Source organism: Peromyscus californicus, unplaced genomic scaffold, assembly GCF_007827085.1.
Source record: "Peromyscus californicus insignis strain IS unplaced genomic scaffold, ASM782708v3 Scaffold_4__1_contigs__length_199733344, whole genome shotgun sequence".
In the NCBI taxonomy this organism is placed as follows: Eukaryota; Metazoa; Chordata; class Mammalia; order Rodentia; family Cricetidae; genus Peromyscus; species Peromyscus californicus.
In genome coordinates, this window is record NW_026294562.1 from 151,312,492 (window position 1) to 151,330,374 (window position 17,883).

The following is a 17,883-nucleotide window of genomic DNA, read 5'->3' on the forward strand; positions in this document are numbered from 1 at the left end:
TAAAGGAAGTATGTGAAAACTTAAAGAAAAAGCTCTTCATGAAGTTATAAACCATTATTTCAACAATAGTAGAAATGTAGGTGAGTATTAACATAATGCTGAAATGTACTGACATTTAAGATAAACAATAATACATTTTGAATATTTAATAGATGCTAATCAAGTTAGCTATTCCAATGTTCATAACAATTAGAAACAAGCATTATCTCCATTTTATAGATGTTGGTCGTCGAGGCACAGACTAGAAAGTGTTTGCCTAAACTAACATATCCAGAAGTGTAAGAGCTGGCATTGTGTCCAGGAGTCTACCCCAAGGGTCTATGCTTGTAACTACCATCCCCCATTCATCCCAAAACCAAGAGGATGGTAGAAAGCTAGTGCTATGTCCCACTGTGGCTTAGCTGATCTTTACCTGTCACTGACACTGGTGGAAAAGTTAAGAAAATGCTGAGTAAATCACAGGAGAAACTTCACTAATTCAGCAGAATACACAGGACCTGAATGAACAAGATTGGTTATGGGTCTCACGGAAAGAGTTAAATCTCTCATCAGCTGGGTTCCTTCAAAGCTTTAGAGTCCTAAGCTTAAGAACTCTGCTAACTTCCCACATTGAACATGAGCAGAAGCACAGGGCAGGATGGTGATTAGCGGTGACCCTGCAGGAGATGGTGACCGTGGTAACAGCAACAACCCTAAGGTTAACTCAAGATATATCATACGCAGGCATCAGTTCAAAACTTGCAATTTTAAACAGACATTCCATCTCATCCTGAAAAGACACATGTATTATTATTTCTTTTACACATCCCCAGATAAGGATCAGAGAGCAGAGTGACTTTTGAGAGTCTGAAGTCAAGCTCCACTTTCTAATTCTAAATCTAGCACTATTTCCACCTGTCAGCGGCTCCTCAGACTGTCAAAAACTTCAGCTTATCACCATGGTTTTACAGAGAAAGAACTAAACACCCTCAGCACAAAGAGCCAGATTTTGTTCCTCTGACTGCTTTACTTTGGTATAAAATTCCCAACACCCTACCCTGTATTATCCTTGACCTAATCTCTAAATTGTAGGGGAAGAGAATTTGAGAAGAGATGAATTTAACCAGTGAGTGATCGCATGGGGTTGCAAAGAAGTCACCCCCTTGAAAAGATCCAGGTGCAGGGTGTTGCTGAGAGCTGCTTACCAATGCAGGACTCCCCGGAGAGTGAGTAGGTCCCATCGTCATGGAAACCGCTTCTGCACTCACAGTGGTACCACCCTGGCAGGTTAACACAGCGGGAGTGGTTGTGGCACTCAACGAATCCCTCTGCACACTCATCAATATCTGCCTCAGAGAAAAACACAAGCCCGCCAGGACATTAGTGTCTTTTTACACTAACCTTACAGTAAATACCGCAAACATGCTCATGTCAACAGATTATAGCTGACATATCTTCTAAAATAAAAGTTACAGGAAGATCAAAATGCAACTTTTCCCCCAGAATGCAAAAATGTTGAAACCTTCACGCCCCAGTACCTTCTGACATAAGAGAGCAGTATGAATGAAACTGGTGGTCTCTGAGTCTTTTATAGTTGCACATTCTAGGTCAGCATCTAAATAACCCAAATCTAAACTGATGACACAGACTATTAGATAAGCATGGCTGTTCTCACAGTCAGTGTTCCTAAATGAGTAATTCTAGATATTGTTGTGTGTTCTTCAAAGATATCTAAGGAGAGGTGAGTTCAGGAAGTCCCAGATTAAGAACAGTCTAACTGGCTGGGCAGTGGTAGCACACGCCTTTAATCCAGTACTTGGGAGGCAGAGGCAAGTGGATCTCTGTGAGTTTGAGGCCAATCTAATCTACAGAGCTAATTCCAGGACAGCCAGGGCAACACAAAGAAACCCTGTCTTGGAAAACCAAAACAAACAAACATACAAAAAGAGTCTGATTGACCTTTCAACATTCCCATATATGTGTGTGTGTGTGTGTGTGTGTGTGTGTGTGTGTGTGTGTGTGTGTGTGTGTACATGTATAGTTTTGCACATACACATGAATTGTGAATAAGAAAACTTGAAAATGAGTTAATTTAACCACAAATGGGTATCTTTAAATTCTGAGAGTTGAACAGGGTATCAAAGCAGGGTGCTGCTCCTGCATAGTCCAGAAGGATAGATGGCATATTACCAAGAATGTGTTTACTCCCTTGACAAAGAAAGAACACACAGACAGACAGACAGACACACCATCCAAACCTTGCACACCATTTTTCAAATTCATTTCACTGCTGAATGCTTTCTCTTGGGAAATGTTCAACATCTCATGGATCTGTTGCTCTGGGGAAAATAATCTGGGAACAATAACATGCTAATTTACTAGTATAGTTAAATTAAAAATTCCCATTCTTCACATATCCTTGATAAAGGGAAGTCTCCAGAGCTTTGCTTATATTTCTCTGTGATCTGATTCTTCACAATCAGCAAATACCTGAATCATGTACAGAATTTTAAGCCCAAAGACTTGCCCCTGAGCTAAACTAGGCAGGCTTTGGTTGCTGATTATCATGCTAGGGACGGATCCTTCTTACAGAATTCCTCCACGTAATTATTTCTTGGAATGTAGCCACTGTTGGCTAGAAACCTTCTCTTTGTTCTCCTGAAAATATCTGAATAATGGCATATATGAACACAAATTTAATTAACACTGGAATATAAAACATAATGAATGAATGCACTTTGGGATTTCCTTCTACAAGGCCTGTTGAAGGTATCAGCTCAGGGTCAGTCTGCAATTACCTCTTTGAAGCCAGAGTAGTGCACTGAGCTATGGATTTATCCTGAAATATGACAGTGTCACCTCATGACAACTCAGCTAAGTAAAGGGAGAAAGCTCCTTAGACTGTACAGAACCAGCTCTGCCCTATTATCCATTTTCCCAGCATTCATTCCTTCTATGGTATCTGCATGCCAGGACCCAATACTTCTCTGGCATCTTCAGACACTGCAATTAGATTGTGTATGCATTTATATAAATCTCCTGAAATGAGCTCTCAACATTTAATGCTAATTGTCACTTCCCAAATTTTATAGGTGGAAGCTGTGAGCTAGACTAAAATTCTCAAAAATACAAAGTGAGATGGGGTAAGGTCTCAGTTCACACAGGGAAAAGGCTCACCACAGATTGCCCAGTCAGCTCAGAGCTCTCTGAATATGAGGCAGTGGGAAATGTAAAGTGTAACCAGAAGACTGATTTTTTCAGAAATGACTTCCTCGTGTTTGGCTGAAAGATAAGTCTTTACATGGGAGTAGCAAGAAATTCTACCTTTGACATTTACAAATCTCTCAGAAAAGTGGCCATGATCTCTATACACCATCACATTTAGGCAGCTAGCAACAAGGGTTTAGGGAAAAGGGAGATAGAAAGCTAAGGTGTCTTATAGAGCAAAACAATCATTTATCTTGCCATGCCCATGAAAACCCTGTTTAAATGTCCTTCCCTCTCACATTCAAGTTTAGAGGATGAATAATCTGACCTTAAAAACAATCCCTCTAAGCCAGGCATGGTAACACAGGCCTTTAATTCCAGTACTTAGGAGGCAAATCAGGCAAATCTCTGTGTGTTTGAGGCCAGTCTGTCTCAATAGTGAGTTTCGGGCCAGCAAGGCAACACGGTAAGACCCTGTTTTGATGATTGATGATGATGATGATGATGATGATGATGATGATGATATCACTTCCACTCTAAATTCAATTTAGAATTGAATTTCAATTTAGAATTTTCATGGGAAATTTCTAGAGGCAGAATAAATGATGTGTAAACACTTTGTTGATTTCTAAAATAAAATGATGAAACCAAAAAGGTTTTTAAGGCAGTTAGAGGACTCAAATAATCTGTGGACACAAGTAACCTAGTAGGCATTGATACAGTCTAGAGTCAGTCACCTGAGGAAGGGGTCTCGATTCAGCGCTTGCCTAGATCATGTTGGCCTACGTGTATGTCGGTAGGGGACTGTGTTGATGATTAATTAATATTGGAGGGTATAGCCTACTGTAGGCAGTACCATATCTAGGCAGGTAGTCCTGGGCTGTGTAAGAAAGCTGGCTACACAAGAGCCTGATAGTGAGTCTATGAGTGTGCCAACAAGCAGCTTTCCCCTACAGGTTTTGCTTCAGATTCCTGCCTGACTTTCCTCAGTGTTAGACCATAACCTGGAAGTGTAAGCAACGTACACCCTGCTCCTCTCTGAGCTGCTTTTGGTTAGAGCATTTTATCACAGCATCAAAATGTAAACCAGGACAAGTATGCACTCTCACAGCCAGTGAGGATGCTAAGCTAAAAGTCTGGGACTTCCCCCAGGGACCCTGGAGAACCTCCAGCTTCCTCTGGAAACGGGAAAGACAATGAAAACTCCCTTTCCTGGGAGTTCACTCCTCACAGTAGATTCTGGGAGTCTGCAAAGAATAACCACAGATCATGCACGGGCACCAGGTAATAATGCTGCCTATTTATGGTTTGGGTGAAAGATGAATTAAAGCTAGAAATCCATTCTATTTGGACCCTCGCTGCATGTGGGGAGCACACATGTGTGCCATGCTCATAACCCTGGTTATCCCTTCTGTGCAGTCACAACAGTGTGCAATGCTGCCACCGCAGGTCCAAATACAGAAAACACACAGACAGTTTTCAGCCATTCTAGGTCTTTACAAATTATACAGGACAGTTCCCCTCAAGCTGAGCCAGGACTGCCTCTGTCTGTGGAGACGTGTTTCTCACAGTCAGCACTTGCTGCTGGCAAACAAACGAGACAGATGCTGTGGGAATGGGGTCCCCATGAGTTTACTGTGGAATCCAACTTTCTAGCTGGAGGAATTTTGATGAATCACAGTGAGCATGCCTGGCTGTCAGCATGTCAGTCATCCTAGAGGAAACAAACAAACAAACAAAAAATGCTTTTCTTTCTACTAGCAAGATTCAAATTTTTTCTAAATCTTAGTTTAATCTAGCATAGATCTGAAAAGGTAAGAAAAGGGTTTAAAAAAAACAGATGCTGGGGGATATTTGAGGCTGGAACTTATAGTGTTTATATCCATGTAAGTTACACAATTAATATTACGTCCAGAGTGCTTTGCTGAACCGTGATGAAAAATCTAGTTGTGTCTGAGTCAGCATCAGTCACAATATCATCATCTTATCAATGAGCCCAGAAAGGATGGTTTGCTCAAAGACAATGCATTTATTCAGTTCTCAGAGGTAAAATCTGTAACAATGATTTTAGTATTGTGGTGAATACACAGTTGAATTCATCCTGAGGGCTAAAATCTGGAAGTGGACAATCAAGGAAGAGAAGGCTATGTCCAGGTGTTCTTCAACCCTCAGCTGGTATCTCCTTCTCCAGCTCTTCCCTCCCCCAGTGACTCAAGGTCTCTGCACACATACATTTTACTACATCCTGCTCTCACATGCATTTCCCTTTGCATCTGCCATTCAAATACCAGTTTCCCAAAAAATGATGCGGGGTTGGGGGTAGATCTCATTTAGGCTTATATTTATTCTTAGCAAGTGAATGATAAGTCACTGGAAAGTACTTAATGAAAGTATGTAGGAATGAATGGATGAAACATAAATTAGTACCATGAATGAAAAGAACAATCAACAGGTGTCACAATACAGATTGGGAATACCACATGATTGCTGCTGTTTGTGAATTACCAGACAGGAAGCCAATTCATGAAACTAAATGCAATGGGTTATTTTAATGCTTATATATTATTTAAATCTGATAGATACCATGTAGTTTCCAATAAATACTTTGTTTCCATTTCTAATTTTTAGAGATTTAATGGGGGAGAAAATAGAAAGCAAAAGGATCTCTAAATACCCTCAGTGAACATTCCTTCTGTATAAAGGCTTTTTATTGACAATGAGAAGCAGATGATTATCCAAGGATTTTCAAATGTCCAAATATATTAGATAATGCTCAAAATGTGTGATAGGGTGCATTTTCTGTTGAAAGTCCTCTGTAAATACTGGGTTCTTGTGAAGTCTCATTCTCTTGACTTGGCTTTTCCTCTTCCTTAAGGTCTCACTATTGGAATTCTTGGGTGAAAATTTATGTAGTCAATAATATTTTCTTAGAGCTTTTCTTTGCTTTTCCTCTTTCTCATCCTCTTCTTCCTTCTTCTGAAGACTGAACCCAGGGCCTTGTACACACTGTGCAAGCACTCTACCATTGAATATATCTTTGGTCGTTAATATCCTTTCTCTAAAACTAAGTTTGTATTTTATACTAATTGTGTGAGGATCATAGTACAGCTGTGGCTCAATGTGTTAAGCAGTCATTTTCAACCTGTGGGCGGCAACCCCTTTGGGGGTCGAATATCTGATATCTTGCATATCAGATATTTACATTGCGATTAATAACAGTACTAAAATTAGTTGTGAAGTATCACTGAAATAATTTATGGGTTGGGGGATCACAACATGAGGAACTGTGTTAAAGGGTCACAGCCTTAGAACCACTGTGCATCATAACTTCTCTTAAAAGTGTGCAGCATGAGAATGAGTCATTGAAAAGCTTGCTATTTTTGATTCAACATAAGGTTATTGGATGTCTAAGAATAATTCTATTTCTTCTTGGGAAAACAGAGTTTCTGGCTTGTACCGATAAAACCTGGTAGGGAAAACTACAATATTAAAAACACAACTCTGGCTAAGACTGCAGGCTTTAGAGACACATGACTTACAATTCTTGCTTACCAACATATGAATGTGTTGCTTAGAACGTCTAAGACCTCGTTTTCTGATTTGTAGGTTAAAAATAATATAGTAAAACTTCATAATGCTAAACACAAAACTCAAAATATGTGTTTCTACTCAATATTATTATTAAAATGATTGGACGATATCACTGTCAAAATGTAGAAGACAGAATAAATGGGTTCTCCAAATTAAAAGAAACAACCCTAGACCAAGAACTCCAGGCAACAAAGGCACGCTGAGAGCAGGAGGAAGACTCTTCCCCAGGGAAGAGCACGCCAATCATCCAATACCAAGTGTTCAGCCCTGAAAACATATACAGTCAAGCAACATTTTACAAACTTAGTGGGTTCTATTTATATATTTATCAATATACACATATATGACAACAAAGAAAAGAAGACCATGAATCTGAGCAAGGGAAGGGTGTTGGAGGAAAGAAATAGAAGGAGAGAATGATAATTATATTACAAACTCATTTTAAAAAGGTATAAAAGTATCAACCTGGAATCAGGAAACTAGTTGGGAATAAGAAGTATTTTCTGGATCTTAAAGATATTTGTTTTTATCTTGAGACAATAAAATCATAAAATATTGAATCCATACTCAATAGACCCTAAAACTTGAATCTTCTCATCAATATTACATAAATTTAAGAAAATCAATTCTGCAATGTCAGCTGCAAGCATGACAACCTAAAACCTGATGATTATCTAGTGTTTCCTACATGCTGGTATTGCACTGAACACAGAGTGCCACCGAGACACCTCAGCAGAAATAAGATGTCCCAGCTATTTTCTGGGACACAGCGGTTTGCCTTGAAAACTTCACGTGCAAGTAGGTGAATCTTAGTTATATCTATGGGACTGATATAGGGGATATTATTCCCATACATCCCATAAACATTCCTCGTGGGATCCTCAAAGTTGTGTTCACCTGCTCTTTGGAGGCCAGTGTCTACAGAAACCTTAGGAGTCACATGTTGACAATGGCAGAACCTTATTTCTGTGGCTTCCAACATTGCTACATGGAACAGATTATTTCTACAGACTTGAAATTGTGATATGCTATTTAAAAGATTAGGAAGTCTAGTGAAGTGCTCTTCACCTTTAATCCCAGCTTAAGAGACAGAGGCAGGCAGATCTCTGAATTTAATGCCAGCCTGGTCTATATAGCGATTTCCAGGACATTCAGGACTACTTAGAAAGATCCTGTCTCTAAACAAAACAAAGTAAACAAAGCATTATTTTGTGATATTGATCCATTACACAGGGTGGGACTATACCCCTGTTACACCCAAACTTTCCCAACTGTTTTAAAACAGCCTTTGCTATATTAAATGAAAGACTTTTGATATTAGAACTCATGTAGACTCACTCTCCAAAGGAAAGCAAGAAAAGCTCTCAGCACATATTCTGCAGGCAGCTCCAGGATTAGATGATGGGTGCTGTGAGTCAGGGCAATAAAGAGCAAATCAGAAAAGCTGTGTGGTCAGATACACTTGAGTTTGAGGCCTGGTCCAGTTACTTTCTGGCTGTATAACTCTGAACAAGACATTTATCTTGTCCTAAGCTTCCATTTCCTTAGCTCTACTCCAGAAAGCTAAGCAGGCAGTCATCGAGAGGACAATAATCATTGTTCTCTAATGCAAACCCCACATAGCTCCATAGAAACTACTGTCCATACCAAGAATGTCCAGTTTATAGGTCTCAATTATTTGTGGAAAATGGAAGTGTTCTGTTATAATACACTTAAGGCCTCTTTGGAACCTTAATTTCAGACAAGGTGGATAATCTGCATTCTGCACAAATGCCATCATATCTGATTCACCACCTGAATGACCATTGAAAGCTCAGTATAGCATGAATTCTAATCAGTCTTAATAATAAAAACCTGTAGTCAGATATCAGGGTGAAAGCTGAAAGATCAGGGAAGCAGAGCAGCCAGCCACTAGAAAGACTTCTTACCTCTAGGAATCCTCAGACTGAAAGGGTCCGAGCTCCTGTCTCACCCCACCTTATCAATTCTTCTCTCCACCCAGCTGTATCACTTCTTTTTTCTTTCACCCACATGCTGGGATTAAACGTGTGTGCCTTCCAAGTACAGGGATCAAAGGCATGAGATCCCAAGTGCTGGGATTAAAGGTGTGTGCCACCACTGCCTGGCCTCTAGTGGCTAGCTCTACACTCTCATATCCAGGCAAACTTTATTTGTTAGAGCACAAACAAGATATCAACACATTTCCTCCTTTTTGTCTAAAATAAAAAAGAATGTTATAATTAATATAAGAAAAACTGTATACAATAAATATAATAACTATATACAATATATACAGGCAATAACCACATCAACAATATCTAGTCCATTAACAACTGACAAATTCAGAGAAAATATTATCTTGGTGAATCCAAAAGGTTGTACCTAATTCACTTTCTATTCTAACTTCATTACCAAAACTATCTTTTAATGTGTCTCAACTTTATACACTTTACACCTCTCTAGTGAATTTATTTTCTGAATCTGTTAACAAGGAAAACTGTAACTACAACTATAAAGTCTTCATCTCCATCAGAAACCCAAGGGGGAAATAATATTACCTAAGTAAGCAGGAAGTGGAAGCATGCAACTTCCAAAACATGTGAGAAATGACAGAAACAGCTGGCTGCATGGACAGTCACTCAAGGTTTCTTTACAACATTGGGGCATCCATCTTCGGCCTACAGACCTAGCATATCTGACAGACTTATCTGTGAAGCAGGATTTTCTTAAGGGCTGTCCTATTTTGTCTTAGCAAAGTTCACCAATCCTTTCTTTTGTGTCCTGCTTGTCCAGTTTGGACAGCATACTATCAGCAGTCAAGGCAAGAGCATTTTCTTGGCCAAGGCTAACTTTTGCCACAAATAAAGTAAACTCCATATGGAGTTTCTTCAATGCCCATCATCTTCTCTGAAGTAGATTGGTGCTGCCAGGAGCAGACATATCTCATTGTCATAAAAAGAAAAAGAGAATCTATGTTATTAAAACATCTTAAATGCCATATTCTGTAGATCTCTGAAGTGTTTGATGACTATATCTGTGTTTGATCTTGAAAACATACATAATATGACTACAAGTTTGATTGTAGTAGGTAACTAACTACTAACATGCATTTCCTTATTATATTAAATAGTTTATAATAATAACTTTCAAGGACTAGCAATTTTCATTACATTGTTAAATGAGATGTATAGGTACAATACTTTGAATAAGATTAGAAATGTATGCACAGTATGTTCTAACAAAAATAATCTCAACTTTGTATTAATATACAAAGATTCATATCAATATAAAATATTTAAAACTATTAGTTGCTTTTTTGGTTTAAAAGTAAATTCAATAATCTACTTTTACATCCCATTTCTATATTCCTTTTTTCTTTTTTTTCAAAACAAGAACAGTGAATCTAATCTCCTTTGTTCAACTTTTCCCTGATCATTACCAATAACAACTTGTAATTAACCACCCTAAACAATGATAAATATCCATAACCCCTTGAAAGACCAAAAACCACCCACCCCACTTCTTGGGAATGTGGGTGTTGTGTTCTTTAATTTACTTCCTGCTGTCTGGGGGTGATGGCATCTTTAGGGGATTCCATCCATTTGCTGCAAATTTCATGATGTCACTGTTTATAACAGCTGAGTAATACTCCATTTATGCAAGTGTACATTTTATTTATCCATTCTTTGGTTGAGGAACATCTAGGTTGTTTCCACTTTCTGGATATTATGAGTAAAGCTGATATGAACATAGTTGAACAAGTGTCCTGGTGATAGGATGGAACATGCTTTGGGTATATGCCCAGGAGTGGTATAGCTGGGTCTTGGGGTAGATCAATTCCTAATTTTCTGAGAAACTGTAATATTGATTTCCAAAGTGACTGTACAAGTTTGCACTCCCACCAACAGTGGAGGAGTGTTCCCCTTGCTCCACATCCTCTCCATCATGAGCTGTCACTTGTGTTTTTGATCTTAGCCATTCTAATAGGTGTAATATGGAATCCCAAAGTTATTTTCATTTGAATTCCCATGATGGCTAAGGATGTTGAACATTTCTTTAACTGTTTCTCATCCATTTTGGTTTCCTGTATTGAGGATTCTCTGTTTAGATCTGTACCTCATTTTAAAAATTGGATTAGTTTGTTGATATCTAGTTTTTTGGGTTTTTTATATATTTTGGGTATTAGCCCTCTGTCAGTTGTGGAGTTGGTGAAAATCTTTTCCAACCCTGTGGGCTGCCTTTTTGTCTTGTTGACAGGGTCCTTTGCCTTACAGAAGCTTTTCAGTTTTATGAGGTCCCGTTTATTAATTGTTATCTTTGTGTCTACACTATTGATGTACTGTTTAGGAAGTTGTCTCCTGCTCCAATGTGTTCAAGGCTATTCCCCACCTTCTTTTCTATCAGGTTCAATGTATCTGGTTTTTTGTTGAGGTCTTAGATCCACTTGGACTTGAGTTTTGTGCAGGGTGATAGATACGGATCTATTTACATTCTTCTACATGCAAACATCCAGTTAGAGTAGCACCATCTGTTGCTTTCTTTTTTTTCCATTGTTTGTTTCTGGCTTTTTAAATAAAAAATCAGGTGTCAGTAGGTGTGTGGATTTACATCTGGATTTTAGATTCAATTCCATTGATCAACATGTCTGTTTTTATGCTAACACCATGCAGTTTCTATTACCACAGGTCTGTAGTACAGCTTGAAATCAGGGAAGGTGATATCTCCAGAAGTTCTTTTATTATATAGGATTGTGTTTGACTCTCATACAAAACCAGAATAAGGGGTGAGCAGGCTCAGAAATGTTTCAAAATGTTCATTTTTTGTAAGTCCTAAGTAGCATCATCGTTTAATTCATTAAACTAAAATCTGAGATGAGAAATAGTGCCCATGAATGTATAGCTTTCTGCTGTTTGTCAATCTCTTTCCTAACTGATGGTATGCCAGGGTGTCAGTCTCTCTTCTGATCCCTTCCAGCTTTATCCCTGAGGCCTTCTCTTGGTCTCTTTGTTCTTTAAACAAACATACCAGCTTTCCATAATTTCCTCATTTAGTCTGGAGAATCTTTGCAGTGGATGGATGGGTGGATGAATGGATGGATGGAGGGAAGGAGGGAGGGATGGAGTGAATGGGATGGATGGACAGATGGATAGATAGATAGAACTAACACAAATTCTGATATATGCTTACAATTGCTACAGATTAGCTAACCTCTGAGGCATCTTCATTTCAAAATCATTTGTTCAAAGATTTAACATTCATGTGACTTAGTCAATTTTCTGCTGCCATTAAAATATTTGACACTGAGCAATTTTTGAAGAATGACATGTATTTTATTTGCAGTTCCACCTGTCTAAGATCACAGTGCTAGCAGGGCTTTGCTTTGGTCAGGGCTATGAGCTGATCCACACTCGACAGAAGAGTACATTAGTAGACCTGTGTAAATGACAAATAACTCAAGGGAGTCCAGATGAAAGTGCCAGGTTTGTTTTGCAATGAACTCTCATAATACTTAGCCATTCTCTCAGGATCTACATTAACCTTTCATAACAGCAGAACTTCCCTGACATAATACCTCTAAAGGCCCTGAAATACTGGGAACCATGTACCAATATCAGTCTTGTTGGGGAATAATCATACACAAACACACATGCTTTGAGTAAATGCATTTTCTTTATGAGAAACTTTTCTTCTCTCTTATCTCCCATCATCAATGAAACAAAGATCAGCAAGAGGCTTTCAGCTATTTTGGTCCTTGACTCAAATAAGCATCATTTCAGTGTGACTTTCTGTTGCCACCATATACAAAATTCCAGCTCCCCCTAACCAGACACATCCATGTTCCCTTGCTTGCATGCATGTTTTTCTCCATTTTTGCCTATGGTTATCTAGCAGACTTTATATGATATATGTGCTCTTACTGCTCTTTCTTTGTTCCCTCACTAGCATGCATACTCCTTAATGTAGCATGAAGACAGAATGGAACCTAGAACTTAATGGGCAGTAATGGACATTTGCTGACAGAAAGAAAGAAGTGAAAAAGACAGAGGGGAGGAAGGCCACAGGAAATTCATTTTTGAGGTGGTGTCAAAAGTTGCTTTGTACTGACTCATTTTCTCCAGGTCTGCTGCCAACATTCCACCTGGGGGCCTTGTTCTGTCCAACCTGGATGAGTGTGGTCATAGCCACAGGATGACCTTTCAGTGATTGCCTTCTCTAACCCACAGCAACAGCACACTAATCTAAAACCCATACCCCAGAGAGGTTTAACTAACAAATAGAAGCTGATCAGGCATGAGATCACTGAGTCAGCTTGGGTAAGTTATTTTCCAAGTTAATACATTAATTCTTTTATTTGTATAAAAAGCAAATATTTGATTCAACGAACATTTCCACCCATTACTCTACTGAACACCAGGTGTCCATGCAGGTTCTTCCAGTCAAACCAGGTGACAACTCATTGATGAACTAAGGTGACATGAACAGCTGTTCATTCTTGCTGTTTAGACCTAGGAGTGCTACCACCATGGACACTGGAGGTCTTAGAAACTGAAAATCCTGTGGTTTGTGTTTCTTTTTATATCACAGTGTTCTATGACAAATGATCTACCTTATATAAATTTGCCTGTTCAAAGTATAAAGAAGTGACCCAAATTTCACTACTATTTGTCTGTGATGATCAAAGGCTTTTACTATAACACTACTCTGGAATGTTGATTTCAGTAGGTACATTTCATACCCAATTTCATTTCATGCAAATAATTGTTGCTAACTTAAAAACCAAACACCAGCTTTAATTTGAGGAATCCTTTCTTATCTTCAAATCTTGTAATGTTTAACAGCTCTATCACTCCATTTAGCTCTAAATTCAATTATGTTTTATGATTTATTCTATTTCTTGGGATTGTTTTTCTATCAAAGAGAAGAAAGCCTGAGCTTATTAATAATTTAATATGTTTCAGGTTTTCTGACAAGTGTTATATATTTACTGCTTTATTTGGTCTACAGAATACTTAATGGATAATTTGAAATTGTACACTTAAATGTGTAATAATATTGCAGTGGCAAAATATCTGGATGGAACTAGAATGTGGACCTAAACAACGTCTGTTTACTCCCCAGGTCACACTAATAACCATACCCCATACAGTTTCCAGCACATTTCATCTTATCACTTCCCAAGGTTAAGGTACATTGCTAACCTAAAGGTGAGTCAACTCACTGTTAGCAGGTTTCCAGGTAAAAGAGTTGAAAGAGGGAGCAGAATTTAGATTTTCATTCAGGGAAATTAACTTACCTGTTGTAAGGAAATTCACACAAATTGCTACTTCTATAAATAAGTGACACAATTTCAATACATAGTAATAAATTGCAAAAGAGATGAAGATAGAGGAAGATATGATTGTATAAGAGGAATGGATAAGGAAACCAAATACACAACTACTTAATCAGACAGAACTTTAAAGAAAACATTGAGAAACATTTTAAGAACTTAAAGAAAAAAGCAATACTCCAATGAATAATGAAATTATATCAACCAAGGTAGAGTAACCAGGAGTGTACACACCATCTCAACGGCAGGAAAGAGGAAATCAAAGTATTGTATATGAGAAGTGTTTTCAAGCATGAGTGCTGGAGTGTACATACCATCTCAACTGCAGGAAAGATCTAATCAAAGTATTGTGTATAGGAAGTGTTTTCAAGCATGAGTGCTGGAGTGTTCGTACCATCTCAACTGCAGGAAAGAGCAAATCAAAGTATTGTGTATAGGAAGTATTTTCAAGCATGAGTGCTGGAGTGTTCACACCATCTCAACTGCAGGAAAGAGCAAATCAAAGTATTGTGTATAGGAAGCATTTTCAAGCATGAGTGCTGGAGTGTTCACACCATCTCAACTGCAGGAAAGAGCAAACCAAAGTATTGTGTATAAGAAGTGTTTTCAAGCATGAGTACTGAAACACTGAACAGCATGAGCAGTTGCCACAGTGCTCACATCAAGAGGGCAAGAAGATGAACCTGGATCTGAGAATGTCAGGTAGAGAGCTTAGGAAGACATGGCAACTAGAGCTTGCTGGGCAGAGAAGTGGACAAAAATATAATTCTGAAGTCCTACATGGAGAACACAACTCAGATATTCAGTAGAATGTTAATAAGGGAACTTGAGGAAATACTCCAAAGTGAGGGAAGATCTCTAAATTGGAGGCGATAGTGTTTGCTGTTGGACAAAAATAAAAAATCATTCATGCTTCCACAAGTTAGACTAGGAAAATCTCACACTTGGATGAATAATATGGGATAATGCACAATAAAATATCTTGCTTCAAAAGTGAAGAATAATCACTTGGATTATTTGAGTGTTAAGTGCTCACATGGCTTCTTGTCCTTGTTTTCCATTTGCAAGTGATACCTTCAACGTTCTTAGCTTATTTTCTCTAAGAAGAAAAATAACCTCACAAAAATGGAAGGGTATAGGGGCATTGGATCTTGTGGGATCAACATTATCAGCTATTATTTCCAGAATTTAGGCTTGTTCCATATCTTTTTTCATTAATTTTTTAAATTAATAAAAAAATTATTGTTCCATATCTTAACTAAGTTCATCACCATATTAGCATGGCTACAAGCCAGAAACTCTTCATCAAGTAACTTCTAGACTAACATTAATTCTTAACAACATATTGAAACAAATCTAGGATCTCAGCCTAACTTCTCTGAATTTGTTAAATTCTAATAGAAATACTACTAGCAATGAACATATTATAAATGAATACAATCTAATCACAACTACCAAAGCAGAGATTCCTGGGATAAGGACACTTATCTACATTTTATTAAGCTTATCAGGATTATCCTGGGGATCATACTTTGAGATAAAGATGCCTCTCCTTTTCCTAATGATTTGTCTAGTTAGGGACATGTGACTAAGTTCTAGCTAACAAGAGACAAGAGAAAGTTGGCTGGGTATGGTGTTGGAAGCAGGGTTGACTTTCATGAAGTAATGACAGAATTCTGTCATGCTTGCTTTTTTTCACAAGCTCAAAGAAGACAATGGTGCCTAGAGGTACAACCATCTCAGAACTGTGGGATAGAGTCCAATAAAAGCAGACACACAAAATGTCATCAATGAGCTGCTGACTCAAACCTTGAGCTACATATTGCAAAATCTCATGTCATCCTCAGGGCCAATTAAAGACTATAATGTCTCACAATTTCTTCTTATTTCCATTTCACAAGCTAGGAAAACGAGCCAGAAATAGATCAGAGAGTTGATCCTGTGAATTTGCAACCATATTTTTCTGATCCCCAAATGCCATAAGCCACTGTAGATCAGAAATGTGGCTATGTTGTGTTTTCCTCCATGTCATTACATTCAATGACGAGTGTGATGGCTAATATTCCTCATCAGCTGTCAGGGTCTAGGATCAGTTTGGAGACAAATGTCTGCACATGCCTGTGAAAGAGTTGCTAGATGGGGTTAATCGAGGCAGGAAGAACCACCCTAGATGTTGCCAGCACCATCCCATGGCTTGTGCTGGATTGAATGAAAAGAGAAAGCCAGCGGAGGAGCAACCTTCCTTTCTCTCTCTGCTTCCTGACTGTGGGTGATACCCTGTGAGCAGCTGCCGCACACTCCTGCCCCCATGCCATCCCTACCACGATGGACTGTACCCTTAAACCGTGAACAAAACAAACCTTCCCTCTCTAAGTTGCTGATGTGAAGAATTTTGTCACAGAAGTGATAAAAGTCTGTCTGAGTGTCTTTATGGACTTGAGAATCCTTCGGTGAGGTGCTAGTGAAACTGTCCTGGGAGATACTTTATTTTCTTACTCAACCCCTCTTTTAATTTATTCAGGCAAGATGTTAAACCTGTCCCTTTAAAGACAAGTCCACATTTTTTACTCTGATTATTCCAATAGCTTGCATTATTCATCTTGGTGGTATTTATGCAGACATGATAAATAAGATAATTTACCTCCAAACAAAACAGAGAGACTTCAGCCCCCCTGAAAAATGAAGACTTTAAGTCAGGAGTTTAGAAGGCGCCGCCATATATCTGTCACCAGTGGATTACGCCCAGAGAAAAATCCTTTTATGTTGTGCAGCGCTAGACAAGTCCCCATCATAATGAAAAAGTTATTTTGAGGGGGAAAAAGTAAAAGCCTCTATTTGTCAAAATCAAAAAGTTTTGTAATTTGTGACTTTGAAAGGATGAAATAAAAGTGTCGTTTTCTCTCAGGTGAGTTGGAAAAGAAATCCGGAAAACTGAAGTCACTCTTGAAAGAGTCAAGGCTCTCCTGTGGCTGTGCCGGGTGCAGCTACACAGAATCTCCAGTGTCCCTGCTTAAAATGTCTTTGCAGGAGTGCCACAGCTCAGAAGGATCTAGAACCAAGGCTGGCCACGAGTCAGCACTGGGGACTCGGCAAGGCTGGACTAGGGCCGAGTAACTACAAGTGTCCTCTGAGGCAGTGTGTCACTTCTTGGATCAGTTTAACCACATACCGTGAGGACCGACATAGGCATCTAGAGGGGACAGCATCCTGAGGGACTGGGCTACAGGAAGTGGGATCCTGCAGAGATAAGTCACTACTTTTGGCTGAACCTCTGTAGAACCAACAGCTCCTTTCAAGTGTATGACCTAGACACTGTAATATAAATGGAGCATGAAGGATACACCTCCAGGCAATGTCATGCTGAGTCCCTAATGAAGACCACTCCCACAGCAGCCGAAGTTTCCCTTGTTCAATGTTGCTCTTAGAGTGTTGTTTATACCCATTGTTTCAAAAATAGCACCAAGATCACATGGTGAAGGATGCATGAAATATATTTCTGTCTAACACAAAATCTTCTTTGCAAACTGAACCCACTAACTACCAGTTCACATGGAGGAAAATTGAGGACCCAAAAGAAAAGTAATTAGCCCAAGATTAGGTGGGTGGATGGACAAGTACATAATACTGCATACTTCAATTAGTTTAACAGCAATTTAAAGAGTAGTGATGGAAAACAGCTAGACACATTAAAGTGCAGGTGGAGACATTCTTTGTCACTTCTGCACACACAGACATTTATCTCCTAACATTTTCCAAGGGACTTGGCTAGATACTGA

At 38.7% G+C, this 17,883-nt stretch overlaps 1 protein-coding gene across 2 annotated transcripts in view; it reads right to left on the reverse strand.

Annotated features, from left to right (window-relative positions):
- Positions 1-17,883, reverse strand: part of Nell1 (neural EGFL like 1) — an 839,269-nt gene that overhangs the window by 51,359 nt on the left and 770,027 nt on the right. The window contains exon 16 of one of the 2 annotated variants that reach the window (XM_052761989.1): positions 1,185-1,325. The exons of the other annotated variant lie outside the window; for it this stretch is intronic. Within the exon in view, the coding sequence (XP_052617949.1) occupies positions 1,185-1,325 (141 nt within the window). The remainder of the gene's footprint in view (positions 1-1,184; positions 1,326-17,883) is intronic. 2 annotated transcript variants of the gene reach the window in all.